This window comes from Rhinatrema bivittatum, chromosome 9 (assembly GCF_901001135.1).
Source record: "Rhinatrema bivittatum chromosome 9, aRhiBiv1.1, whole genome shotgun sequence".
Classification (NCBI taxonomy): domain Eukaryota; kingdom Metazoa; phylum Chordata; class Amphibia; order Gymnophiona; family Rhinatrematidae; genus Rhinatrema; species Rhinatrema bivittatum.
Genome location: NC_042623.1, coordinates 125,490,744 through 125,517,452, shown reverse-complemented (window position 1 = coordinate 125,517,452; position 26,709 = coordinate 125,490,744). Strand labels below are relative to the sequence as shown.

The window sequence follows — 26,709 nt, the reverse complement described above, 5'->3', positions numbered from 1 at the left end:
AGGAGCTCACCGCCCAAGGGCGGTGGAACATCAACCGACTAGAGGCACGGGCAGTCAGGCTAGCGTGCCTGCAATTTGCCCACAGACTTCGCGGCAGAGCGGTCAGACTGATGTCGGACAACGCCACCACTGTGGCATACATCAATCGTCAGGGCGGAACCAGAAGCCAACAAGTGTCCCTGGAAATAACTCCCCTGATGATTTGGGCAGAAGCAAATCTCCAGGACATCTCCGCCGTCCACATTGCCGGGAAGGACAATACGACGGCAGACTTCCTCAGCAGAGAGAGCCTGAATCCGGGGGAGTGGCAGCTGTCATCCATAGCTTTTCAGATAGTTGTGGATCGCTGGGGGAGGCCAGCCATGGACCTCTTAGCGGACAGGTCCAATGCTCATTCCCAGATATTTCAGCCGCAGGCGGGATCCTCGGGCTCAGGGGATCGATGCCCTGGTACAGCCGTGGCCTCAAGGGATCCTGCTATACGCCTTTCCTCCATGGCCCCTGCTGGGCGCCATTGTACACAGGATTCAGCGACACAGAGGCCTAGTTCTTCTAGTGGCCCCGGACTGGCCAAGAAGACCCTGGTACGGAGACATGAGAAGACTACTGGCAGGGAACCCTCTACCTCTGCCTCCCTACAGGGACCTGCTGCGGCAAGGCCCCATCCTCCACAAGGATCCTGCTCAATTCTCTCTTACGGTCTGGCCATTGAGAGGGCTCGACTGAAGAAAAGGGGATACTCGGAGCCAGTTATAGATACACTCCTCCGAGCACGCAAGTTCTCCACATCCCTAACATATATCAGGATCTGGAGAGTTTTTGAAGCCTGGTGCGACTCTCACGGCACCAATTCACAGGCCGCTAAGATTCCTATCATTTTGGACTTCTTTCAAAATGGACTTCAGAAGGGTCTGTCCCTCAGCTCCATCAAGGTTCAGGTAGCAGCGCTGTTTTGCTACGGTCCCAGGAGTGACAGCAACACCATTGCCAAACACCCAGACGTCTCACGTTTCCTGAAAGGAGTCAAGCACATTCGCCCGCCACTGAAGTGGCCGGTGCCCTTGTGGAATCTCAACCTAGTATTGGAATTTTTGGCGGGATCAGCCTTCAGGCCCCTTCGAGGCCTGTCCCTCCGTTTGTTAACCTTGAAGATGGTGTTCTTGCTGGTGGTATGTTCAGCACGCCGCATCTCAGAGCTACAAGCACTATCCTGTCGTGATCCATTTCTCAGAATCACTCCAGAGGCTATCCATCTTCGCACAGTTCCATCCTTTTTACCCAAGGTGGTCTCACACTTTCACCTCAACCAAATCATATCCTTGCCTACCACGGAAGGTTTGAAGAAGTCGGAGGAAGGTCGAATGCTACGCCATCTCGACATCAGCAGACTGCTGTGGAGATACCTGGAAATGTCAGAAGTAGTACGAAAGACGGACCACCTGTTCATCCTGCACAGCGGGAAGAAGCAAGGGGAAGCGGCCTCATGGCCAACCATCGCCCGCTGGATTAAAGAAGTTATCAAGGCAGCCTACATAGAGGCGGGAAAACCACTGCCTCTACAGGTCAAGGCTCATTCTACCAGAGCACAATCGGCCTCTTGGGCAGAAGCTAAGCTGCTGTCGCCTGCAGAGATATGTAAAGCGGCGACGTGGTCCTCCCTCCATACCTTCTCCAGATTCTACCTGTCTGGACGTCCAGGCCAGGGAGGACACAGCATTTGCGAGGGCAATCCTACAGGGTCCTCGGGCAGCCTCCCACCCAGTCCGGGAGTAGCTTTTGTACATCCCATTTGTTTTGAGTCCATCTGCTACACGCTAGAAAATGTTGAGATTACTTACCTGATAATCTCCTTTTCCTTAGTGTATGCAGATGGACTCAGCATCCCGCCCGGCTGCCGGCATACATGGGAATTCATTGAATTCACGGTAAGCCATGTTTTCTTATAATAGGCCATCCACCCTGCCGGGTGTCGACGCCTTCCGGTTGTGATCACTGGCGGTCTCCAGCTACTATCAATCGGTCAGGGTAATCCTGTTCATTTAATTGATCGGTCAGCTACAGCTTTGCAAGGAAGATTACTGATTTGCGGCACTTCTGTGGGGGTATATATGTACCCGTGCTGATGTCAGATCCATCTCCAACTGCTATCACGAGCACACTATACCCATTTGTTTTGAGTCCATCTGCATACACTAAGGAAAAGGAGATTATCAGGTAAGTAATCTCAACAATACATCCCATCTGTCTTTATGGCTTAACCCACTTTCAGGCTGATTCAGTAAAGTCCGTGGGAGAGCGTCCCTAGCGCCTCCTTTTGGCCCAGAGCGGCGGCTGTCAGCGGGTTTGACAGCTGACGCTCAATTTTGCCGGCGTCGGTTCTCAAGCCCGCTGACAGCTACGGGCTCGGAAACTGGATGCCGGCAAAATTGAGCATCCGGTTTTTGACCCGACAGAAATTTTGTTTTCTTACTTTTTTTACCCTTCGGAACCTCCGACTTAATATCGCCATGATATTAAGTCTGAGGGTGCACAGAAAAGCAGTTTTTACTGCTTTTCTGTGCACTTTCCCGGTGCCCGAAGAAATTAGCGCCTACCTTTTGGGTAGGTGCGCTAATTTCTGGAAGTAAAATGTGCGGCTTGGCTGCATATTTTACTTACTGAATCGCGTGGGCATACCTAATAGGGCCCTCAACATGCATTTGCATGTTGAGGGCGCTATTAGGTTCGGCGGGTTGGACGCGCGTTTTCCGCCCCTTACTGAATAAGGGGTAAGGGAAAACGCGCGTCCAATGACAGGTTAACAGTGCGCTCCAACGGAGCGCACTGTACTGTATTGGCCTTTTTGTTTGCTAGTTCCATACACAATCTTCCCTAAACAAATGCATTGTGCCAGTTAGTATCAGTCCTTCTACAATCCTCTTCTTAGTGAATACTGTGCAAAAATATTAGTTCCTTAGTGTACAGACAAGTGAATCCAAAACCTGTGGGTTATGCATCTCCTACATATCACAAAATTCAGGCAATATTATTATTTGTTCAGTGCTTAACACTTAATACAAAAAAGAACACGCCTTACAAAGTGGGATACAAACACATATCAATATTTTTATACTGTTTTTGTATCACCAACAATTTTTATTATTCTTCAAACAATTAATACATCCACAACAAATTGCACTTAACCATTAATTGTGCGGTTATCAAATTACCCTCAACATCCTTTTAAATATCTGTTAGAAAAACATTATCACTCATACCCATACATACTCATAAAAATTACCTCCATAATCACATTCCATAAACCATGATGAAACTATACTGTTACTGATTTTTCTAATTCCACAATATTGAACAAATTCATTAAGCTTATCTTATTCATATAATTATTTTATCTTACATACTCCTTATGTGGCAAATTCTCAACGAGTTATCTAGATTCCTGATAATAATCTTGTGTTAACCAGAATAGATTCTATTTTTAATTTCTAAGACCCCCAATACAATTGATCTATTGAATTTCTATAAATCCCAACAGGGCCCTTGTTTCATCTAACAGCTTCTTCAGGGGAATTTTTAATCCAATAGACTCAATAGATGACTCTATTCATTTAACAGGAACCTCTTCTCCACTCATTTCTTTGAAGTATAGAAAAATCGCTAATCTCACTTGAACGCTGGAGCCACTATATAAAAAGATTGAAAAAAAAATTTCAAAAAAACTTATCTTTAAAATAATGTCCCAAGTATATTTTTAGTTACAGCATATCCCATTATCTAATCACTGGCACAAGGTAAATACCATTCATTATACCTTTGATTGTGGACACAACTTCTCTATTCAATCCTTGGAATAATCTTCAACTCCTCCGTTGTTCTTAAATTGTGCCAGTGATTAAATAATGTGTTTTCACGCTTTTATTTGCACTGCAGACTGCCGTCTTCAGTTTCTGTCGATCATGCTAGTGCACCAGACTGTGCGGCCCATTATGCACTTGGTTGTGCGCCTAGTTAAGCGCATATGAACACCTACCATTTGTGTGCACCCATGCCTTTTTTTGCACATTGTCTGAACATCCTGAGGGAACTCAAGTTGGGCACCTACATAGGAACAGTGTTGTCAGGTGCCTGTTAGGCGAATTGGCCAACTGGCGCTCATAGGGCAAAGGGCTTAGGTTTGTTCCCTATGTGTTGCTTGTTACATTCAGGCATCTCAACCTGGCATGTCCTTGAATTTGTCAGCACTGTTTGGAGGCTCAGAGAGAATGACTTTATGATTTTGCTAAACTTGGTTCTTCCCATACTAGTGGATGAATGGAAAAAGCTGCCTGAAGGGTCACCTGATTTTGGAGCTCCCCTAACTGGTTCCTTAGCAGGAAAAATTGGTTCAGTGGGAGCAGATCAGTTGCTCCCTGGTTTTGGCATGGATCCTCTGCCTTTTCTTGGGCAGAATTTTTTCAAGGACTGCACTACTTCTTCAGGTGTAATCCCTGGCCCCAGCAATCTTAACAACTAGGATCGCAAGTGGTGAAATCTTGACTGCCTGGTGCTGCGGGTAAGCGGCGGGGTACGCCTGGATTAGACCTTCCCGATAGGGACCCACATGACATGGATGATGAGCCCGATCTTTACTTCCTGGAAGATGGGAAAATTCCTCCAGGATTGGAGCAGTATAGAACTATGTTGAGGTTCTTTCATAGAGATGAGTTACTGGCTCTGATTTTCCCAGTCATTGAAGATGTTGGGAGTACTTGGGGCTGACTCCATGTCTTGAAGATGCTGGGAGTACCTGGGGCTGACTCCATGTCTGAGCCAAAGAAGGATCCTATTCTGATTTCCTTGCATAAAGCCTATTGCTTCTTCCCTATTATGGAAGCCATTTAAGAATTAATTCAGAATCTAATTTTAAAAGGGGATGAGTCTTGGAAAGATTGTACCCCCTGGATCCAGCTGTGAGAGCTTTAATGTTTTCCAGAGGTGGATGCACTTTTGTATGCTGTTACCAAGTGGACGACTATTCCCGTAGAAGGGGGAGCGACCTTGAAGGATGGACAGGATAGGAGAATTGAGGCTATCCTTAAGCAGGCCTTTGAAGTTATGGCAATGAATTTGCAGATAGCTTCCTGTAGTTCCCTGATGGCTGGCTCTTGTTTACTGCTTTCTCAGAAAGTCGATGAATTTGGCTTGAATTCTAGGGCAGTGATAGAACAAGCAGCTGTCTTTTTGGTAGATGCAGGCTGCAATTTGGTCTGAACTTAGGCCAGAGGAGTGGCTTCAGTAAAAGCTGCTAGGCATCTGCTTTGGCTGAGAAATTGGTCAGCTGATACAACCTCAAAGTCTAACCTTATGAAGTTGCCCTTTAAAGGCTCACTCTTATTTGAGAGTGAGCTGGAGAAAATGGCCAATGAATGGGGTGAGTCCCCGGGTCCTAGTTTACCAGAGGATGAGAAACGGGTGCCGCGATCCTTCAGCATGAGAGGTCATACTAGAGGGCTCAGACATTTTTGACCCTACAGAGGAGTGACCTTTCAGAGGACTCTACCTTTTGGGTAGATCTTTCGTCCCAGGCAGCCCAGACAAGATGCAGGTTCAGGTAGTGGAGCACCCTGTGTCTCCCAATGACTATGTGCTGACCTCTCTCTGAGATATGGGGTCTTTTTTATCGGAGATGGGTCAAGATCATGACAGACCAGTGGGTGCTGGAGGTGATAAGGGATGGCTATGCGCTGGAGTTTGTGTTCCTCGGGATGTGTTCATGGTGTCTCCCTGCGACTCTCCTCAGAAGAGACAGACCGTGGAGGTTATGTTGTCAAGACTGCAGCCTACAGGCTGGTAAATTTGGGCTTTTATTCCATTTATTTCATGATGCCCAAGAAGGGGGGCTCTTTTTGTCCCATCCTGGATATTGAAGGAGTCAACTGTCATTTGTGTGTGGCTCATTTTTGTATGGAAATCTTGCGCTCAGTGATAATTGCAGTGCAATAGGGGGAGTTCCTGTTGTCTCTGGATCTCTGAGGCATACCTGAATATTCCCATACAAATAGAGCATCATCGATTTTCTGTGTTTCGCAGTTTTGGGATGTCATCAGTTTTGAGCACTACCTTTTGGTTTGGCCACAACAGTGGTGGTGGTGGAGTTGAGAAAAGATGGGATTCTGGTACATCCATACTAGAATGACTGGCTGATTCAGACCAAGAAACTTGAAGAGATTTCGGGTCTTACCAAAGGTGACCTCTTTGTTGCAGGAGCTAAGTTTGGTCGTGAACCTGGCCAAAAGCAATCTTTCAGCCATCTCAGTCGCTAGTGTCTTGGTGTTCAGTTCAACATGAAATGGGGTAGAGTGTTCCTGCTGGAGGGCCGTATCCAGAAGCTGATGGCACAGGTGTGTCTATTGTCGAACACTATACGCCAGACGGTGTAGTCCTATCTTCAGGTGTTCTGATTGATGGCGGCAACCCTGGAGGTGGTGCTGTAGGTGAGGATGCATATGTGTCTGCTTCTGTGCACTCTGCTGTCTGGTTGGAGCCCACAGTCTCAAGACTACTTGAATCGGCTCCACCTACCACTGGAGGTCTGCTCTCAACTACAGTGGTGGTTAAAAGTGGATCATCTCAGAAAGGGGGTTTCTCTAAGATAATTGGACTGGCTAGTACTCACAACACATGCGAGCCTCCAAGGTTAGGGTGCTCATTTCAGGAGCTGACAGTGCAAGGGCGCTGGCATGCAAAAGAGTCTTTTTGGAACCTCAATCGACTGGAAGCCTGTGTAGTCCAGTTGGCATGCTTGCAGTTTGGCGACAGATTGCAGGGTCCAACGGTCCACATAATGTCGGACAATGCAATGACAGCAGCTTACATCAATTGGCAGGGAGGAACCAATAGCCAGAAAGTGTCACAGGAAATAGACCAACTTATGGAATGGGCAGAAGTGCATCTTTAGGAGATCTCAACCTCGCATACTGCAAGAAAAGCCAATGTAAGAGCAGACTTTCTCAGCAGAGTTTGGATCCAGAAAAATAGAAATTGCCAAATGAGGCATTTCAGCTAATAGTGGATCACTGGGGCCTTCCATTTCTGGATCTGCTAGCAACTTCTCACAATGCGAAGGTTCCTCGATTCTTCAGTCGCAGGAGAGATCCGAAGTCATTGGACATTGATGCTCTCGTGCAGGAATGGCTGGAAGGCAAGCTGCTGTATGCTTTCCTCTGTGGCCTATGTTGGGCAGAGTAGTTTGGAGGGTCAAGAGTCACAGGGGGATGGTGCTTCTGGTGGCACCAGATTGGCTCAGGAGAATGTAGTATGCAGATCTGCAAAGGCTTCTGGTGGACTCTCCCCTCCGGTTTTCAGCTCACAGGAATCTGCTACGGCAGGGACCAGTTCTTCACAAAGATCCAAATCTATTTTGTCTTATGGTATGGTCGTTGAGAGGGCTCGGTGAAGCGTGTATATTCTGCTGCAGTGACTACCACGTTGCTATGAGCAAGAAAGTTCTCCACTTCCTTAGCTTATGTGCGGGTTTGGCGAATGTTTGAGGCTTGGTTTGAAGATAATCTTCCTCGTTCGGTTAAGATCCAGCTCATTTTGGAATTTTTGTAAGATGGATTGAGTAAATGGTTGGCCCTTAATTCCTTGAAGGTTCAGGTGGCGGCTCTTGCCTGTTTCTGAGGTCAGGTGAATGGTGGGCCCTTGTTGGCTCATCCAGATGTGGCCCTTTTCTTGAAAGGAATGAAGCATCTTCATCCTCCCTTGCGGTTACCGGTGCCCTTGTGGAGTCTTAATCTAGTTTTGGATTTTTTAGTGGACTCTACCTTTTGACCAATGCATACCCTTTCCCTGAGGTTACTGACATTGCAATTGGTGTTTCTTGTGGTAATTTGTTCTGTGCGTTGAGTATCCAAATTACAGGCCTTGTCTTGCTGGGAGCCATTTCTATGAGCAACTCCAGGGGTGATAGTTGCATACTGTTCCTTCCTTTTTGCCAAAAGTAGTCTTGAATTTTCACTTGAATCAGTCTTTCCCTGCAGTCTCTGGACAGGGCAAAAGATGCGGAGCAATATCGGCCATTATGGCCTTTCAATGTCAAGTGGCATATCTTGAGGTATTTGGAGTGTTCTGAACCTCTCAGAAAGATGGATTGGCTGTTTATGCTCCATGGTGGGGGGAGTCAAGGTGAGCTGGCATTGAAGGCTACAGTAGCCTGCTGGATTAAGGAGGTAGTCATGGCTGCATATGTTGATGCTGAGCAGTCCTTGCCTAGTCAGGTTGGGGCTTATTCTATTAGGGCTCAGGCAGAGCCATGGCCAACAAGTTAGACCAGGGGTGGGCAATTCCTGTCCTCGAGAGCTGCAAACCGGTTGGGTTTTCAGGATATCCCTAATGAATATGCATGAAAACGATTTACATACGACTGAGGCAGAGTGCATGCAAATCTCTCTCGTGCATATTCATTAGGGATATCCTGAAAACCCGACCGGTTTGCGGCCCTCGAGGACTGGAATTGCCCATCCCTGAGTTAGACTGTTTCCCCATCAACATTTGTCGAGCTGTGATGTGGTCTTCCTTACACACCTTTTCCAGGCATTATCGGCTGGATATTCAGGCCCGGGAGGATACAGCCTTTGCATGTGCAGTTTTGACTGGACCAAAGACAGCCTCCCGCCCTGTTCGGGAGTAGCTTTGGTACATCACACTGGTTTTGGATTCACCTGTGTTGGGAAGTTGGATTCACCTATCTGTACTAAGGAAAAGGAAATTATCAGGTAAGTAGTAATTTCTCCTTTGCCATTTCTGTTTTGCCTTTGCCCATACCCTCCGCATGTTTCAATTCCTCTCAATCTAATAATTCAATGCTAGCCTTCCTTCTCACCGACAAACTTTGAAAAAAAAATCTCATTTCCTCACTTTACCTCATTAACTATCTTTTCTTCCACATTTTTTGTCGTCATGATTTCTTTCCCTGCCTATCTGGCATTTCAAATTGGATAATATTTGGGTACTTCTCCCTTCCTTATACATCCAAACCATGAGATGCTGCAACTTGACAGGAGATTCAATTGGGAAAAGGTAATCTGTGGTTAAGGCAGTTTTTGTCCTCAAACGGAGTGGCAAAATTCTTATTGGGAATGGGGCACTTCAGGTCCTTTCATATGAGGGAAATTTTGTGTGTTGCATATTGTAGGATTAGGAATACAATCACCTATTTTTCCAGAATGCTGTTTGTTGCATCAGGTACCCAACTGGTTGGTTGGTTGTCACATGACTAATAGATTATTCAGCAAATATCGGTGCAGGAATTACATGCAGATTTCTGTAGCCTCAGAATCTTGGAAATGTTCAGAGAGCTCAGAGCATGCACTTTAAAATTGGCTTTGATTAACCTTGCCAAGACTTCAATAATGTAGCAGCATTTATACTGCCTGGCATGTATGTTTGCAGCCTGGACTTGGAAGTGGTAGGCTCTCTCCTGAAATGCCAACATATGAAAGCACCTAAAGAAATTGAAGAGGTAGGGGTGAGCCAGTGTTTTGGTTTTTTTTTTGATCCTCCATTGTAGGACAAAACTTCAGTAGAGATATGGATATAATTTTTAGCCCAAGCAAGTATTTTTCCTGAAGCGGTTGTTACAAGAGACAATTGTTAGATCTACAGTTCAGATGTGGCAGTGGTACACCATCTAGATTTGGAGGCTATGCTGGCATGGGTGTGCCCTAAAAAGACACTTGTCAATACAGGTGTCCTCTCCTGTGTGTTTGTAGGCCATTAATGATAGATATGGTGATGCTAGAAGTGTCTTTGTATTTATAGGTAATGTCTTTATCTGTCAGAAGTTGATAGACAACAGTGCCAGTAAAAATGAGAGTGATGATGAAGATGACATCTCCACCTCAGTGATATATAAAATTGGTGAGTGTTTAATTTATTGAGGAAACAATGTGTGTAATGTCTCTTAGAAGGGGCAGGTCAACTAGACAAAGTGAGATTTATAAAATTAGGGAAGAGAAACTGGTATGGGGGGGGGGGGTGGGGAAGGGGAAAGGGGGTTTATGGCCATTGAGAAAGTGGCAAGCTGCATTCTACAGTTTCTCTGTCTCTCTACTGGCTACCTTCAAAGACATCCTCTTTTTTAGGAACTGAATATTTCAGCAAACCTTGCACTTATGGCTCTTGAACCAGGCACACCATCTCTTCCACCTTCTTTCCTTTGTTTAACTGCTTCCGTCCTTCTCAGAGTTTGTGTGTGTGTATGGTCATTCATAGGCCCTGGGGCCTCCCCTGCCAAAAAATGGCAGTGCTAAGCTTTGTGTTTCTTGCCAACATGGGGGGGGGGGGGGGGGGATGTATGTGAACCAGGAACTGCTAAGGGTACTAGTCTGTATAAACACTAACTTTAGGTTCATAGTTTTCTAGGCAGATGCAGGAATTAATACATGTATAGCTTCCCTAAAACCTTGCCCGTTCTAATGTTTTAAAAATAATTTCATTTAAGTAATGTTCTCTATTGAGAAAAATGGCTGAATTATCCATGAAACGGGAGTGATCTGATGACACCAAATAGACCCTTCTTTCTTAGCTTAGAGAGCTTTTGCTCTACTGAGCATGTGCAGGAGTTCCTGTATGGGTGTTGCCTTGTGAGCCCCTCAGCCTTTTTTTTTCATCCAAGCATCATCTGGGAAATGTACCTTCTGTTTTAACTTGATTGATATCATTAGTATAATTTTTTTTTTAAGAAGAGTCTCGCTCCCCCGCTTTACTGTATTTGCTATCTTTCTTTTATTTGAACTTTTGAATTTCTGACTATGTTCCTAGCTTCTCTTAATTTTTGCAAATATTGTTGCTTGACTTCCTCTTTCTGCGAGAAAGAGGTCCAGGGCCTGGAAAATGGAGGACCTGCATAAGTCTTTTTAAAGAGCTGCAGCTGGTTCTCCTCCTGGAGCAGTCTCTTCATGTTCCAAAGTGCCAAGTTGAGTAGGAGCATCTCGAGAAAATTTTCCCACCTCACTGGAGCAGGCTGGGGCCTCAGGGTCAAGTAAACAGAAGTATTTACAAACCTCAGGCCCTACTAAAAGTGCTATTCTTGAGAGACAGTAGCACAACTAGTGCCGAAAAAGCATAGAGTCTCTATGCCACTGATGTAGCTGATGCACCATTCTTCAGCACATTGAGCCCCAGCACCGCCTATAACTCTGACACCACCAACATATTGGGGCTTGACACCTCATGCATCAGAGTAAGTGACTGCATCTCACTTACCTCTACTAATTTCTAGAGCAATATCCCTATCAAAGTTACTGGAGTAAGATATATATCTGGACACACCAGATCCCATTTGCTCCATTGTGTCCTTAATTTCTAACCAGCCCCCAGTACAACTTTTATAAAGTCCAGAGGATGTGCAAGAAGGGCTAGAGGACACACAAGTCCTTAGATCAAGTGGCAGAATTGTTGAAGACTTTCTTTACCTCTCTGGTGGCTAAGGACTAGGAGGGTACACTTCAGCCCTTCCTATCCAGGATATCAGATTTACTCCTGCAAGGAGGAATTCAGTTACCCTTGACTGGATGGTTATGCCATCAGAACCCCTGAGAGATAGTTGTAGTCCTAAACATTCACTTGCAATGGAGTCCAGCCATTCAGAGGATGTCCACCAGGAATACGCCCCTCCTAGGTGACCAAAAATCCATTCTCAGCCACTTATTTCATCACTGGGGTCTTGGATTAGTGTTCCCTTCTAGGATCTGAGGAGGATTTAACAGGAATCCCCTCCAACCTTCTACCTGAGCCTCTGAAACATGTCTTCATCTGAGGACCTCTTGTTGCAGATGTCTGGAAAAGTTGGGTAAGGTACTTGGATAAGGATTCTTGCTTTGCAGAAAAAATGTAGCCAGATCGTTGGACCTTGCAACTATTTGTCTCTTATGATCCTAATTGGGCATAGTAGTTGCCAAACAAAGATTGTCCAATTGGCTACAAGATTGTATTACACTTTTTTTATGCCCTAGCAGACTAGACACTATCAAGATTCAAGTGAAAGCCATGGCTACATCAGTGGCTCATCTCTGAGCAGCATCTAGTGAAGACATCTTCAAAATTGCAACTTGGTGGTCTGGGCACACCTTCATGTCCCATTACTATCTGGAAAATTGATCAAAAAGTGACAGTACAGTTGGACAAGCAGTTTTTTGTATAACCTGTTCATTCAATATTCTACTCTCCACAGAAAAATCCAGGTTGCTTATTCAGTTATATGCTCTGCTGCAACCCTCAGCTTGGGACTCCCCATGTGTCATGGCTAATATAACCTTGCTTGTTGACAGAGAAAGCAAGTTTGCTTATTGTAAATGGTGTTTTCTGTAGATAGCAGGATGAATTGGCCATACTAAATATCTACCTGCCTCCCTGGACAGTCAACTACCTAGCTGGACTTCACTTTAAAATTGACTGAGGGGCTCCTGAGGAAATGACCTTGCAGGAATTTCTGCACATGCTCATTAGAGCAAAAGATCTAGGAGGTAAAAGGGTTTATTTGGTGGTGTTGGATGATGTCACCTACGTGTCATGGCTAATTCATCCTGCTGTCTACAGAGAACATGGTTTATGCTGTTCACATTTTGGGTTTTTTTTCTTCTGTAGAAATGTTCAGCATTTTTGTTTCATAGATCTTAATAAACAGCTTCACTGTTTTCTCTTTAAGTATAAAAGCTCCTCTTCTCTGGAAAATATATGACCAAGATCAGTAGGGCACTTAACTGCCTGAAAAGAAAGTAGATTAAAGGAAAATAAATTTAAGTACTGTTTTACTATGTGCACTGCACCATGAATTTAATTTCAAATATTATGCTCAATAAAACCAGGGATAGCATTTGAAGGCAATCTAATGAAGTTTTAACTTGGCCATTGCAATTAATTTACTAAGTATGTAAATACTGAGAGGTATTCTTCCATGTGCACTATTTTTTTTTTTCATGATAAATGACAAAATGTAGGTCTAGGTTTTGTTTGCTTTTACTGTGAATATACCACAGCTTCAATCTTATTATTCTGTCCATACAATGTGCTTTCCCTATAAGCTCTGTTCTTGCACTATTGCAGGCCTTCGGGCCCAAATCTTGGCTCACTAACATTTTTTATGTGCACTGTGCCAATTGTCATTCTTAGTGGGTACACATCAAACAGACGCTTTGTGGTTAGCCAAGGCTGACTGGTTTTTCTGAATCTCAAGCAAGCAGATCTTAACCTGGGATCTCTTGGTTTACTATTAAATTTGAGCCTAGAATGTCAGAACTTTTTCTGGATGTGAGCCTTGTTGGTGGTGTTAGTCCCTGACACTACCAATATATATATATTAAACCGTGGCTGCACTTGCCAGCAAGCTCAAAGTTGGTGTGAGGCTATTAGGTGAACCTCATTAGCTTTGTTTATCTCCTTTTCCACCCTGGCCCTTCCCACACACAATTAAAACTAATAGATTTGTAATAGGTGTTGCATGAAAGGGCATATTTTAAAGTAGTCTTCTGAGGTAAAAATATCACTTGCACCAACATATGCATTATATTTATGTGCATTGCTGAAGTGACAACTAGAAAACCCTGCAAAAGTCGCTTGGAACGCATATGGTATTAGGTCTATTGTAATATGTGGCAGAAAGCCATGTGTAAATTGAATTAGTTACAATATAGTAAACCTCCCATACCAAAACAGTGCTAACTCAGAGTTAACATCCACTCCTCCCTCTTCTGCATGCCATATAGGAAGAGCAAAAAATGGCTGAGGCTTCTTTCTGGCTCCTCTGGAAGCTGCCTTTGGTGCTTTTCCCTTGCTTTCAGCACGTAGTAGGTGTAGAGAGTGTGCTTGCAGTCGTGCATGTTCTCTATATCTACTGAGTGTCACGAGGGAGGGAAAGGCACTGGCAAGAAAGAAGATCCTTCCCATATGGCCCACAGAGGAAGGAGAATCTCCAGGGGCTCTCCCAGCATAAGATCCCTGCTGCACACAAGTTTGAAAGAGAAGCTGATTAGGATTCTGTTACCCTAGCACAGGATGTGCGGTCACCAAGCAGATACAGAGGAAATGTTGGAGGTGACAAGGTGAGCCCCGGACCAACTAATTTGAAATAAAGTATTTCTAAGAATATTAATGCAAATTTACATTAAGAACAAGAAGAAACATGAGGAAATAAACAACCTGATCTGAGCTATTAGCCAGAGACCGGTGAGGAACCAAACTGAGAGCCAATTTTATTAAGCAGGAAAGCAGTTTAACTGTGAAGGTTGATAAAACAAATATGATATCCTTTGGTGTTTTATTAAACATTTGCTTGGAAATTTTAAAGCAAATAATGAACCTAATTCGAGAACTCTGGACTTCAACAATAAAAATCGTCATCTCCTCTCTTGCGTCTGTCTAGATATATCTGGAAATATTTGGATTTTTTTGATTCAGGAAAACTTCGGATCTGTGAGAAATATCTTAAAAATCCTTTCTTTATCAGATTCTAATAGGAAAGCTACTATTAACGTAGCAGGTGTTGTCATACTTTCTTCTGTTCGCTCCAGTACTGCTGAAATATCCAAATTAGGGGGTTCCTTTGGAGTTAAGACTTGTATATTATCTTCTTCCGATTCTCTCCTCCTTAATGGGGGCATATAATATACTTTCGCCATAATGGGCAAGGCACCTTCAGGAATTTTCAAGATCTCCATTAAGCATCTTCTCCAGATGTCTTTCGGTGAAATATATGCCACTTTAGGAAAATTTATACACCTCAAATTTCTCCCTCTCAGCTGATTTTCCATGTTTTCCAACTTCATCTGCAATTGTTGATTTTCTTTAATAAACATTTGTTGAATATTTGCATTACTCTCTAAATTCACTTTAACAGAATCCACTTTCTCCTTCGATTTCAAAACTTCATTGCCACATCATTCATCCGTTGTTCAAACTTTTTTAACATTATCTGTAATAATATGCAATTGTAGTATCATATTCTTGTTGACATTGTTTATTGCTTCCCATAGCGTTTCTAAAGAATAAAGTTGAGGCCTTACCAGGTCAGCTGCCTGAAACAGAGTTCTCAGCTGTTACCTCTCCGGCCTCCGGTTCTGCAGCTCCACTAGGCCTTCCCCCTGCAAGCCCCAGAGATCTCACTTTGAGCCGAGTCTTCCTGCCCCAACCACACGGGCTCCGGCAGAGGCACACCGGGGGTTAACCATTTAGGTTTCCCCTGGTCTCCTTATGTAGGGAGCGTCCTTGTCTTGGCGGGGTTAGCGGGCAGTGTCCTCTCTGCCGGGGGAAAAAGATGCCAGCAGCTCAATACCATCTTTGGGCTCTACTTCCACCCCCATCCGGCAGTCTGCGAGCTTCCCTCACTGGCTTTGGATCCACACCGGACATGGGTTGTCCATAGGTCCTACCAAAGAAAGTTGGGAGTGCTTCCGAGGCTAAGCGCTCCCTGGCTCTGCGCTTCCTCGCTGAATGCGGCATAGATCTCTCAAGGTAAATGACCAAAGGCAGGAACAATGTGTCAGTTTGTCTTGCTACACCGCCATCTTGGGCCAGGCCCTGAGATTTCTAGTGTTTCCCCTGAGACCCTGCAACTGATGCAAATTCCTCGAGTCTCAGGGTGAAATCCTGAGAGTTCCCATCCATGACTATAGGAGGAAATGCATTTTGGTTTCTTTCTCCATGGTTGCACTGCATGCAGATCATTCTGGCTTCATGGGATTTCTGGTTTAGTTTTTGTTTACATGTATCTTTTTTTTAATTTGTGATTCCTTATTGGTTAGAATTTGTCCATGTTCTGCATGTGTGACAGAGGTTGGAGATTTTACTAGTGTCTACTGTCTAGTGTGTTTTGTAGCGATCTGTAGCTGTCCAGCTTGTTCTGTCTTTCCGTTAGAAAATATATTGGTGTTCTAGGGCTGTGCTATGTTTTGAGTGCTTCCTTTTCATCCATAGAGTTGTTGCTGGTTGAGTCTTGGAAGTTCATTTTATGGCAGTAGGCTTGTTACATAGATTCTGAGTTTTTGGTGGGATTTCTTCTACCCTCACTGGTTTCCTGTTACCTAGAAAACCCATACGGGGCTGCTGCTGGGCCTATGAGCACATACTGCAACGCATGCCTCACCTGATTTACTTTTACTCTTTATTTTGCCACCTATGATCCCCCTAAGGGGTGTAGTCCTTGTGCCATGTGCAGTCTTAAATCTTCAAGATCTACATTGGTGAGATCCCTCCCAGCCCATGATATGTCTGAGGTACCATGTATGAAATATCACTTTGGCTTACACCCCTTTATATCTAGTCTGCCACCCTGTTCCCCCCCCCCCCCCAAATATTTGTCCAAGAGACACTACTGCAAATAAAAATGACATCAATCCAATTTTTAAAAATTTTTCCACATACCAATAATATATTTCAAAGCCAGCAGACAAATGAAACACCCAATGACTAAAACTAAAGATAAAAAAAACTCCCTGCTCTCTGTACCTAGGAACACCTGGTTTCCAGTCACTCTGAGATTGTGGATTTGTGTGTGGGTGGGGGGAGGGTAGTGGTAGGAGTTGGGGGTGCGTGCACAAACTCTCTTCTCTTACACAGATGCACATACATACTTGCTCTCACTCATACACACATGCTCACTCTCTTGCCCCCTTGGCAGACACAACCTGTAACAGCCTTCTCTTTTTGGCAGACAGGGCAGCAACTTTCTTCAGCCTGGGCGCACCCTCACTGCTCTGCTTCCTGCTCTTCTTTGGGCCATGGCTCCCACACTGCTCCGACTCCTATTTGCTGCTTCTGGGCCTGCAGCCCAGCATTGCTTCGCTTTCATCCGGCCGCTGTGGGCCCATGCTGCTGCTGCTCTACCTCCCTCCTGCCTGTGCCAGCAGGAGGAGCAATTGCTGTGCTCCTGCCACCGTCGCACCACCCCCAAAACAGTGGCACTGTAGGTGGCCATCTAGTCTACCTAGTGCTTTTTCTGGCCATGAGTGAACTGGCAGGACCATACAACAAGCTGTAAAATCAGAGTCCAGCTGATTAGTCAAATCAGCCATCCAGTGAGGGATTCTCGGGAAGAGGAAATGAAGTGGCAAGGAGAGGGAAACAATACCTGAGCAAATGTTATGTGAAAGGCAAAGGAAACAAAAAGCAATAAGAGGAAGGCATGCAAAGAAGTTGGTGGGGAGAGAGAACAAGATATAAGAATAAAAATGGATGAATTAACTGAAAAGACGGAATGGAAAATTAAACAAGGAATGAAAGAAGGAAAATGATTGATCGAGGGAAAAGACAGTGAAAACCATTAAATAACTTTGAAAATAGTTATTAAAACTTCATGTCTGTCTCCAGAGTGCTGGCAATGTCCTGGGTGGGTGGGGGGAGGGGGATGAGGGTGAAGAGACTCAAATGTCATGAATTTGTGTATTAGATTAGCAAATTACAATTTTTTGCATTGATTTCATATGGATGATTTTTGTATAGCAGGAATAAAGATCAGTGTAGGTCTGATTAGTTTGGTCAAATTAATGTATGATATTACCCAATTGTAACTTTTGTCTGTAATTTTACATTAAAAAACCCCCAGAGTATTAGAATTGAAGAGATTTACATATTTTGTAGAGGTAATACCTGCTTTCCTAAATGTTCGCTTGCTAATCTTGGGGGAGGGGGGCAATATTCAAAGCCATTTAGACAAGTTATCTATCTAAATGGCAACTTTTTGAATATTGAGCCACTTGTCTGGCTAGAGTTTAGCTGGATAAAAAAGGCATTTCAGGGAGGAATAAATTTATCTGGCTTACTTTTAACTTCAAAAGATATATCCGATTTAAGTGGCATGCCTATAAGTAACAACAAAAAAACAAACAAAAAAAAAATCATAACTGCTGACCTCCCAGCCAGATTCCTACCCCCAACCACTATTAATCTTATTAAAAAAAACAAAACAAAACTAACTTCTGGCTGTGTGTCCCCCCCCCCCCCCCCCCAAACCCTTCCAAAGGGAAATCCAGTGAGATTTCTGCTGGCCTTCTCCTCCCCTTGCGCCTTCCTATTCACCCTTCCAATACCTCGGTCGCTGCCCAGGATCACAGTATGATGCATTCCTGGGTACTTCTAGCATAGCTCTGGAAGTGTAAGCGATCAGTGAAACTGTCCAGAATATCTGACAAGATTAATGGTAGAGGGGAATCAGGGTGGGAGGCCCATGATTAAGGAGTTTTCGGTATATTCATAATCTGCCTGGTTAGTTTTAAAGTTATCTGGCTATAATTAGCGGGATAACTTTTAATCAGGGATATTTAGGGGACAATTATCTGGCTATCTGTAGCTGGAAAACTTGTAAGCTTGCTGGCTTACTGAATACTGGGCTCATGGTGCCTAAAGACAGAAATTTTCCAGCATGCTGAAAACCAAACTCCTTAATACAGTGTACAAGGGGAGAGCACTGGATGTGTTTGTCATTGACCTGTCTGAAATGTCCATCATATTGCATGATGGACTAATTTTCCTTTTAAAAATATTTTTAGAGGCCAATGTTCCAATGGTTTAGGCTCTTAAATTGTCCCTATTTGAAAATATACTAGGGCTGAATCCCTAAATTTAGATGCCTAGTTTCACTAGGCATCTAAAATGTGGATTGCTACTGAGGTGGTTAGGGTGGGGAAAAGTTAGGAGCTTAGCACTGATTTTCAGAACGAGGCACCTAATTTAGGAGCCTAACTGTAAGCTGAAAATAAGTTCCTAACTTAGGGCCTAAATTTAGGATCTCAGCTATTTGTGGATAACTTCTTAAAAAAAAAAAATAGGATGGCTGTTTAAGAAACAGAACAGGATGAAACTGTTGCAGTGACCTAATTAAGTGACACTAGCTCTGGTCTCATATGCAGGCTTTGTTATATTGTGTGTGTAGCTTACAGGAACTAGACCTTGAATGCTTAAGGAACCAATTTCCTTGACTCTCTCTAACTCTGTCCTCCACTTTCCCACCCCCTCTGCAAAAAAAAAAAAAAAAAAAAAGTGGACAAGTGTTCTTTAATCTAAGTAGTTAACTGCTGTCTGCCTCTCATCTTAGGGGACCTTGGCCATGTGACCTCCATTTCCAAACCTCAAGTAGAAGAGGGAGACAGCTGCTTTTTAGCCAATGAGATCCTTCAAGAGGTATGAATGATAGTTGAACTTTAAGGTACTGCATGAAGTGGATGCCTTTATTAGCTTACTAGGTTTGATCTACTGCAAACTGCAGATTTTGTATTGTGTGAGTGGGATGTAAACTTGTAATAGCATCGTCCTGGAGAATTTGGGAATATAGCGATTTTTTTGTTTTTAAAACTTGGAAGTAAGTGAAACAAGTTTCTGGTTTCCAATCTTATCACTGATCTGACAGGTGATGTAGTGGACTTCCCAAGGCGATGTCCTACACCGGAAAGGGCTGACCCTTTTGTAGACAGAGCCTCTCATTCTTCACAAACAAAGTAAAACCTCAGCCAGAATAAAACTGTATTGTACTCTGGCGAACACTTGTCTGCTGAGTAGTTAGTTCTGCCTGCTTAGGGATTGTGGTTTCAAAAAAGTCCAAAAATCTTTACACAATCTAATTCCATAGGCACCCCAATATAGTTAGATTCTTACACTGACACAATTTCACAGCTGCAAGCTTAGATATCTGGTTAGAAAATACAAGCAATAATAACCTACAGTACCTGAACGTAATCTTCTTTGAAGTGCCAAAAAGTGGAATATAAATCAAATAATATAGACCTAGCCTTGCAGCAAGAATCAAGATTTGCCACCTGGTTGGGCTTCAGTTCCTACTCCCATAAGCTTATTCCAGCTCTAATTCTCATAAAGAAATGCCATGCTGGGTCAGACCAGGGTCCACTGAGCCCAGCATTCTGTCCCCAATGGTTGCCAGTCCAGGGCACATGTACCCAGCAGATCCCCAATAGTTGATCTATTTCTTGTATCATGCTCCCAGGAATAAAAGCTGTCTTACCCAAGTCTACATGGCTATTAACTGTCCAGTCCTCTTTTGAACCCCACTATGTTAGTTGCCTTGACCATGTCCTTCTGGAAATTCTAGTAATATATTTCTTCTCCATCCCTTGGTTTGAAATGGTGAGACGCCCATGTGGTGGATAATTCTTGCATAGCTATCTTGTATTCCTCCTAGGGGCTTTGTAGGCCCAGAATAACTAAAATTTAAACTGGGAACCCCCATAATGTTATCAGGAACAAGCACAAAAGGATGCACTCTTCTGCTTTTTCTCAGGTATGCTGTATTCCATCATGCTCCTCCCTAGCAGTCTACTCAGCTTATATTTACAAGGTCGCAATACGGACCTCATCAGAAATTAGACAGCGCACCACTGCCTTCAGGAGCCCCTAATCTCACATTTTGTGACAGGACTACAGAAGGGTTCTGAAGAAATAGTTTAAAACTCTCCTGTGGGGGACTGACTCCCAAACTTTTTTTTTTTTTTAATCCATTCCTGGACCAAAATTCACCCAACTAATTGTGTGATATCATTTGATCATCTGTTTGGAAGCTTTCAAGTAATGCAGGTGCTAGAAATATGCTGCCAAGCTATCCACTTCAGAGATGGCTTTAAAAATTTAATTACTGAAACTTCATGGGATCCTCCTTGAATGAGAGGAACTAGAACTATTGAGAGCCTCCTGTAACAACTGCTGAGTTAAAGGGAACCTAGGTATAATACTTAATAAAACAGCAGTGCTAGCTATGTTTTTCAATTTGATTTGTTGACTTTTTAGCTTTGCCCCCTTCTTGATCTTATTCAGACCTTTTTTTTTTTCCTTTTTTTAATAACCTTCCTCCACTTCAGCTGGCTTTCCTTGGTGACACTGAACGTGTGCCAGCCTTTATGTCTGGCAGGTAGTTTCTTCTGCAACTAGCCTTCAGTGCTCTGAAAAGAAATGGTGGCAGAGCCAGATAAACATTTTAAAGAAGCTTCATAATACGATGTAGGGCCCAAGGTAGTAGCTGTCTACACCGCAGACTGATATCGGTAGCTCTCTGCACCAGAGTTTAATGACTTTCTATTTAGTATGGATGTGCATTCGTTTTGAACGAATGTGCAATCTGCAACGTATAGGTCCCTATTCGTTGCATTCGTGTGGTTCCGAAACATATGGCGAACCCCCCATGAAAGCAATGTATCACTAACGAATAAAACCCCCACCCTCCTGACACCCCCAAGACTTGCCAAAAGTCCCTGGTGGTCCAGTGGGGGTCCTGGAGCGATCTCCTGCACTCGGGCTGTCGACTGCCGGTATTCAAAATGGCACAGTTAGCCTTTGCCCTTACTATGTCACAGGGGCTACCGGTGCCTGTCACATGGTAGGAGCAATGTCCTACCATGTGACAGGGGCCGACCAATGGCACCAGTAGCCCCTGAGACATAGTAAGGGCAAAGGCTATTGGTGCCATTTTGAATATCGGCAGCCGACGGCCTGAGTGCAGGAGAATGCTCCAGGACCCCCGCTGGACCACCAGGGACTTTGGCAAGTCTTGGGGGGGGGGGGGGTCATAGTTAATTAAATTTAAAGGGTTGGGATGGGGGGTGGGGTGTGGTTTTTTGTTTTTTTTTGTTTTTTTTTTTAACTTTAATGGGAAACGAATACCATATGTAACTAATGGACGAATTGGGGTCCCCCGAAAACGGATGTAACGGATTTGGGTCCCGACGAATACCGAATCGAATGTATCCGTCCCTGCTGCACATCCCTACCATTTAGTCATTCGCGTGGTTTGCAGGGCAGGATTGCAGTGATGCAAATGACTGGCCTCTGTTTCTCTCTTCTCTGGAAGGATTTCTACCACTTGCCTAAGGCAGATATTTTTGCCCTTGGATTAACGATTGTCTTGGCAGCAGGAGCAGATCCACTGCCTCGTAACGATGATGGATGGCACAATATCCGCCGTGGTAACCTGCCTGCAATCCCGCAGAAAATCTCGGATGCATTCTATGATCTGCTGAAGGTCAGTACCACCGAATGAGCAAGTGACTGGCTGAGTACTGTAGTGCAAGGGGGAAATATGGTGTGGGAAAAGGGTAGGTAATTCTCTCCTTAAGCTTTGACTTCCTTTTTGAAAACTACTTCATATACCGCAGTATTGACCAGATATATTACTTCCCAGAAAGCTTGGGTTTTCTTTTCCAGTCGTATAAGTACTGTTGAGTATTTAAAATGCATGTGCCGTGAATATATTACTATTTCTTGGTGTGTGCTGCTGAAACATTTACAGTAGTATTCTGGGCACAGTTGGATAAACTGTGTAGTTTCACAATTGCGCCTCACTGGTAGTGTTCTGATGAAATGTTACCTGCCATTATCAGGTGCATGGCTGTGGGTGGGGTGGGGAGAGAGTGGGTGTTAGCATTTAATATTAATGTAGTATATTCCAGTTGTGGATTAATTTATGAAGTTAGGATGGTGGAGCAGACACTGTAACAAAGGTATCTGCACTGCACTTTATAAATCACTTCAGTGTTAAAATATTAGAGGTGAGGGGATTATTGTTGTGTGTATGTTTTGTATTTCATGTGCTGCAGTGCCATTTTCACAACCACTGGGATAAGGTTGGTATCGTTTAGGTTTCTCCATGGTTTTCTAACACTTCCACAGGTCTATTTTCAAAGATTCAGTGAGCTGAAAAGATAACTGGGTAATTTTAACCAGTTAAATTTAGCTCTATTTTTGGTACAGTAGATTGGGTAGATTTGCAACTGAAACTTTGCCCTAAATCTAGCAGGAAAAATCTGCCTGGCAAGATATCCTAAATAGCTAAATGATATCCTCTGTCCATCTCTAGCCCCACCCCTTTTTAACCATCTAACTTTATGTAAACATATTTAGCTGGTTAAATGGAAATTTTGAGATGAAGTTTAAACATGTTAGATTTAACCACTGACTCCTGAAGTTAGCCAGTTAAACCTTTGGAAAATGTACCCTTATTTCTCAGATTTGCTTGGTTACTTTTTTTGTAATGCTCTTTTGGCCCTATAAAAAACATAGCCTGTACTTTTCAAAGAATTCTCCACCTCGCGCCCCCATCCCCCACACAAATTGAAGAGTGACAGTGACTAAATGGAGCATTTTTATTTTCAGCCACAGGCTGCTGCTGCTGCCCTGCTGACTTTGAGGGGGACTATGCGAAAAATGTTCAGAAACTGCGCTCAGTGACTTTCTGACCAGATTTCTGTGTTGCTACTGCCCCTGCATCAGTGCCGTTGCTCTTTTGTCACCATCTTCTTGTCCGTCCCAGCCCTGAATGTCTCAGCTGACTAAATCTGACTTCTCTTAACCTCCCAGAACCATACAAATGCTGGAACGTTCCCTATTGCTCAAACACTACAACAGTGCAGACTGTTGGCATCTGTGGCTCAGACAGATATAGTTGGGCCGTGTGGTACCAGGGAACAAACAAGGGAGGGAGGAATTAGTACTGTGAGAGAATAAGTCTCAGAAACCCCTGTGTAGGGGCTGATGTGCCTTTCCTTTAAGTAGATGCCACTGACAGGATGAGTGTTTCCATTCACTTTACCTCTAATAGGAGCCACAATTTAAAAGTGTTAAGAGGCATCAATGCCTATATATTTAGTTACTGGTACAATCATACACATGGAAAAAAAAAGCAAAATGCATTACTTCCTGATCTTGCTCCTAGGTATAGTGACTTATCATAGGAGCTCTTGAACAGTCTCCCAGATAATCTTAGTACCATCCTTTTAAAATCCTTCATATTATCTGTAAAGTGGGATAAAGAACATTTATTACTAACCCAGTCCATAATCTGGTATTCCCCTGAGGGCAGGGTTCATAGACTAGTAATAACCCAGGACCAAAACGGTTTCTTGGTTTCTTATGGTGACTTAAGCTGCTCCTTGTGACCTAGGGCAAATCACATCATCCTCTTTTGCTTCGGGTACAAACTTAGATTGTGAGCCCTCTGGGGACAGAAGATACCCTCAGTACCTGAATGTAATTACACTTTGAAGTACCTGAAAGACAAGAATATAAAAAATTAAAACCCTGCCTATGTGTGAATACAATATGGATGGGAGTTTAGTCAGTTGTTGAGCTGAAAAACTATCTTCCCGATTCTGTTTTTTCCAAAGAAAAAATTTCTGGTCTCCAAGATATAAGTGCACCAATCGATCCTTTTTTTTTTTTTTTTCCAAAAATAATTTTCTTTGACTGCAACCAAAAATGAAGTACACTGGATATAAAGAACAATTATTTTTCTCTTTTCTTCCCCACAACAGTCAATAACCTGCAATCACTGGAGGAAGCAGCATCACAAGGCTTGCTTTTGACCTCTTGCATTTGCTTCATAACATGCAATAAATAGTACAGGCGTACAACAGATATTAATCAGACTTCTTAAACTGGATGCTAAGCTGAATATCTTTAGTAGACTTTTAATATGATTTCATATTTCACATAAGGTCTCTTGTAATTTGAGTGTCTATAAATTAGCCATGCAAAACTTCATTAGCAACATGTCCAATAATTTAGCCTTCCACATTCCCATATCAGGAGAATCTTTATCTAATGATTTTATCAAAATACATATTTTAATAATTCAAGATTTCACCAATCAATCCTTTTTAATATAATTTCTTTAAAAAAAATTTTTGGAATTAAATATGGTGTGTATGGTTTCAAAGACTGAAATTAATTTGAAGAGAAAAATGTACCAGCTAGGTTCTTTCCCTGGGCAAGCTCAGTCCAGGAAGCTAGTAGCCATAAATGTAAAGGTATCAGGGTGTTGAATAACTATAGAGCTCATGGAATGCCAGTTGTTAAAAGGGGTGATCAGGAAACTAGACAGCGAGTCTGACAGTGGTGGACAAAATGGTAGATTCTATAGTTATAATAGCATCACTGGGCATAGGGATAGACATGGGAAAAAGCCAACATGATTTTAGTGAAAGGAAGTCATGTCTTAACAATCTATTAGAATTTTAAAAGGTGTAAATACATTTGTGGCTAACGGTGAGCCAGTCAACATTTGTGGCTAACATATGCCAGTCTGTATTGACTGGCGTATGTCAAAGTCCCATATGAGCCTCCTCGGGAAGTTGTCATGTGATAGGAGCAATAACCTTTTGTGGACCAGAAACTTTAGATCTAGTTCAGTGGAATGCCCGACCTGGTGATAGGGGTTACTGTGATGGGGCTGTTAAGGAGGCTGTAGAACAAGGGGTCATGAAATGAGGCTCAAAGGGGGCAGACTCAAGAATATTTCTTACAGAGAGGGTGGTGGATGCATGGAAGTGGTTGAGAGAAAAACAGTATCTGAATTTAAGGAAGCGTGGGATAAATGTAGGAGATCTCTGAGAGTGATGGGAATTATAAAGCTAAATTAATTGGGTGGATGGGAAGACTTGATGGATCCATACGGTCTTTTTCTGCTATGTTTTCTGTGTTAAGCAATAGGGAGGACATTGAGTAAAGCTACTACAGTAGCATATAACTTTAAAAAGGCCTGATAAAAGGAGCAGTTGCAAAGGTTAAAAGTTTGCATGAGGCATAGACATGGTTTAGAAATACCACCTTGGAAAGCCCAGATAAAATGTATTCCATGTATTAAAAAAAAAAGGTTGGAGGGCAGGGGTGGAGCAAAGTGTCAGATGCGGTTTTGAAGCTGGTCCATATAACTACCTTGTTTTCCTCTGTTGTTGGTTTGTGGTGATCAAGCAAAAAGGGAAAGTGAAGGTGTTCCAAACTCTGCAATGATGATCCCATAGAGTGCTTCATGATACAAACTACAGATATAGAGTTGCCTGGGGGGTGTTCCAGTGGAGCAGCGGGTGGGGAAAGGAGATCCATCGACACTTTGAGTGGTAGAAACATCTCTTAGCCTCTAGCTCAGGACGCCACTATTGGATCTGACAAAGTGAAATGCTGAGGAGAGATCGGGGGCATCAGTGGATAAATTGCATATCTGCCGAAGGGAGGGGGGATTTCTCTGGTTCTGAGAAGTATACCAACTGCAGGAGCATCAGTCGAAGTGACTTTTGAGTCCAGCATTGGGCTCTGTCAGAGATTCTGCTGGCAGTAGTGGGACCATGGTGGTACAAAGAGGTCCTGCCTGTAGGGAGCTGCGTGAGAATTGGCCTACAGGTATTCTCGATGGGATATACTGTGGAGGGGTCTACAAAGTCGTCACTTTGATCTTCTGCCTCTGTTTTTCCTGCTTTGGCTTTGGTGAAATCTGTCTATTTGGACAGCTTGTGGGACACTATATTGCTGGGCTTGGAAAATCTGTCTTTCTTTTTCTATTCAAATGCAAGGATTATCTAAACAAACTGACAGTATTTGAAAACAAATTGGAAAATATCAAGTGAACTGATATACAAAGTTTCCTTAAAGAAATACAAGATAAAGAAGTTTAGGGATAACTATTTGCTTCACAGCAACATAGAAAGTGAAAATGTGGCTAGGTGTTGTACCTTATTTATTTGGTTTCCAAAAATATCCATAGTTGCACCTCTAGAGTTGTTTAGGAAATACATAGTAGAATTCTTGAGGATTCTGGAGAAATATTACCCCCATCCCATTTCTGTACCTTCTTTTAGTGTAAAAAAAAAAAAAAAAAAGGCCCAGATGGCTTTTGACTTCCTGAATTTAACTCAGATTGAGGGGAAAGATGAGAAACTGTTCTCTGCTACATTGATTGTTTTAGAA

At 43.3% G+C, this 26,709-nt stretch overlaps 1 protein-coding gene across 1 annotated transcript in view; it reads left to right on the top strand.

Moving 5' to 3' along the window:
• LOC115099566 (wee1-like protein kinase 2) overlaps positions 1-26,709 on the top strand; it is a 135,755-nt gene that overhangs the window by 79,891 nt on the left and 29,155 nt on the right. Inside the window, 3 exon segments of the mRNA XM_029617300.1 lie at positions 9,802-9,900; positions 19,067-19,152; positions 21,824-21,994. Coding sequence (XP_029473160.1) covers positions 9,802-9,900; positions 19,067-19,152; positions 21,824-21,994 — 356 coding nt within the window.